Source organism: Triticum urartu, unplaced genomic scaffold (assembly GCF_003073215.2).
Source record: "Triticum urartu cultivar G1812 unplaced genomic scaffold, Tu2.1 TuUngrouped_contig_2418, whole genome shotgun sequence".
Taxonomy (NCBI): Eukaryota; Viridiplantae; Streptophyta; class Magnoliopsida; order Poales; family Poaceae; genus Triticum; species Triticum urartu.
In genome coordinates, this window is record NW_024112895.1 from 17350 (window position 1) to 20111 (window position 2762).

Here is a 2762-nt window from a genome sequence, read left to right on the forward strand (position 1 = left end):
GACTCTAGGCACACATTATTGCTTTAAATATGTAATTGGTCCGAACTACCATATATTCTCTCTTAGATGATCACCCCTTCCATAATTGAACAGCTGGTTTAGGTGATGCTACTATTCACACCAATGGCATATTTGCATGAGCTGCCCCCAACTAAATTTAGCCTAGGTGGCTAGCAATGTGTGTAAGAAAATTCAAAGCTAGGTATACACTCCAGATAATCTATAAGATATACAAAATAAGACTATGCTTCTTCCAGAGGCTAGTCAAAGAAAAGGAATAAAATGACTAATTGTAAGGACTGCATATATATTTTTTGAGTCGGCCTACTACTTCCAGGCTATAAATACAACCTCGCTCTGCACTGCATAGCACATAGAAAGCCATCACACAAATCTTAGTTTCTCTTTCGGATAGCTAGTCACCACAACCATCCGCTTGAAGCCTAGGCTTGAAATGGCCACTCCTCTTCCCGAAACATACCATACTCAATGTTGCCTACCCTGTGAAAAGGAGCTAAACTTGGTGTTGTACTTGCACCAAGTCGTAGGACCAAACGCCAATCAAAAGACTATCATACCAACTAAACCTGGTGAGAGTTTGTTTGGTATCACTGCTGTTAATAACTGGGCCATAGTTGATGCCCCAGATTTCAAAGCAAAGGTCGTTGGTCATGCACAAGGCATTCATGTCATGGCTGATCAACCAAGTGTTGGCTATTACAATTCTTTCAACCTTGCGTTTGTGGAGGGAAGGTAAAACCTTTTGTACTTGCACAATAAATAATTCCATGACTGTTATCCTTATCTAGTGCTAATATTAAAGGCATTATCGTAGTATATTCGAGCACATACTTTTTATTTGTTAGATGGCATAGAATTGTGTAACTTCTTTGAGACTTCTGATTTTTTGTGTGAACTAGCTTCAAGGGAGCGACTCTTCAGGTGATGGGGATTTTTAATCCCGTGGGGGAATGGGCCATTATCGGTGGAACTGGAGAACTTACTATGGCACGTGGTACTATCAAATACAAAATACTCCAGGAGTCTGCTGGCATTGAGAGTATCCGGGAACTGAATATTCGCGCATTCTACACACCCCCGAGCGCACTAGTTGTAAGTACCAAGAAACACTATCGATTTAAAGCACCATTTACCAATTGAATATTTTTACACTTCAAATGTGTGTCGGTGTGGTGTATATATAACGTTATGTACCAACTATTTATGGTATTTACATAATTATATTTTATAGTGAATTACCTTGATGATCTAATGAACAGACTTGACTCAACCTACTAGTTAGTTTAGATTAACTTAAACTAAAAATCCAGTGAATGGAATTTCTACATATATATTTTCTAAGACTAGAGAAATATCCTTGACCAAATTTCTCCCATTTTTGCACAGGTCAAGGGCGCATGATGGGATCAACTGCCCGATGAAAAGACACTTCTCATGGAACATTAATAATATCTATGAAAATAGTGATCATATTGATGTCTATCAGTGTTGCGAGTGTGAAGATTCACCTGTTTTATTTTATATAAAATAATGCATGGATTAAAGTGTATGAGCTGATTATCCATGTTTCCGATGTTCAACCTTTAATGTAATGTTTGATTGAGTGTATTGGATCTTATACCTTATACGTATGATCTACATCTTATATAAGTGAGAAAAGTGTGGCTTAGTTGGCCTTACACTGTGTCCATAAGTTGAACAAGTACTTTTGCTCGTCTATGCAGCAACGGGACTGAGCCATCTGACCGAGTGTTCGTGAGGCTCGACTTAGATGGAGAAATTTAATTGAAAATCATAGTAGGTGGATCATTTATTGAACTATTATGTTTCATCCAAGGTTAGTCAAACAAGAGGAATTAAATGGCTAAGCCCATGGTCTTCACATATACGTTGTGATTGAACTACTCCTCTGTTCTTTAAAGGAAGGCTGGGTCGTCCTAATAGATCTCGGAGCTCCATCCTATTGGTCATTTCTCGATCTACCTACCCATCTTGTTGACAACTCCCCTGTTGTGAGGATAATTGCGCTAGTGCCAAGCAATTAATCATTTTAGTATATTGTGCTTTGTAGTGTAAGCAGTAGTAGAAGAAATAGTAACAATGCAACTACAGGAAACTTTTGATCCAAAATCATAGCAAGTGGCTAGTTCCTCTGAGTACATGCTCTAGATAATCTATCGGGTATAACAAAACAAAACTATATGTCTTGCAAGGCCGCCAAACAGAAATAATATAACGACTAAGCTTGTTGTTTTCACATATATTTATGAATCGAACTAGTCTAACTATTTCTTAAGACGTGACAGGTCCCCATGAATCTAAGGGTTCCATCATGTTATCAACTCCTCTGCCATGAGGATTATTGCACTGCTGCCAAGCAATCAACAACTTCGGTATTTTGTGCTTCACAGTGTGACAATAGTAGGGTAGCAACACAACTCATGTGAAAAAACTTAATGGAAATCCCTGGTGGTCTGGACCCCAGCCTCTACCGGTCGCTCGGGCCTCCGTCTCCCCCGACAACAAGCGCCTCTTCCATGCGTTCCATAATAGTGACATCAATCTAGGTAGCATCAACTGTACATGCTCATCGTGTTTCTCCCGAAAAAGGAGAAGATCCTCACCCTAGGCTCCTACCGTTTGGTTTCCTTGCAAAATTGTAACATAAAGATCCCATGCAAGGGAATCATCACACCTAGGATGCAGTGACAAATTTGGGAGATTATTGATCCTGACCAGTC

The 2762-nt window shown here is 39.4% G+C and overlaps 1 protein-coding gene across 1 annotated transcript; it reads left to right on the plus strand.

Moving 5' to 3' along the window:
* Positions 1 to 361: 361 nt before the first annotated feature.
* On the plus strand, positions 362 to 1648 carry LOC125526954 (dirigent protein 2-like). Its single transcript, XM_048691552.1, has 3 exons — positions 362 to 753; positions 921 to 1113; positions 1408 to 1648. The coding sequence occupies exons 1-3, from the start codon at positions 455 to 457 to the stop codon at positions 1420 to 1422; spliced, it is 507 nt and encodes a 168-aa protein (XP_048547509.1). The 5' UTR covers positions 362 to 454; the 3' UTR covers positions 1423 to 1648.
* Positions 1649 to 2762: the final 1114 nt, after the last annotated feature.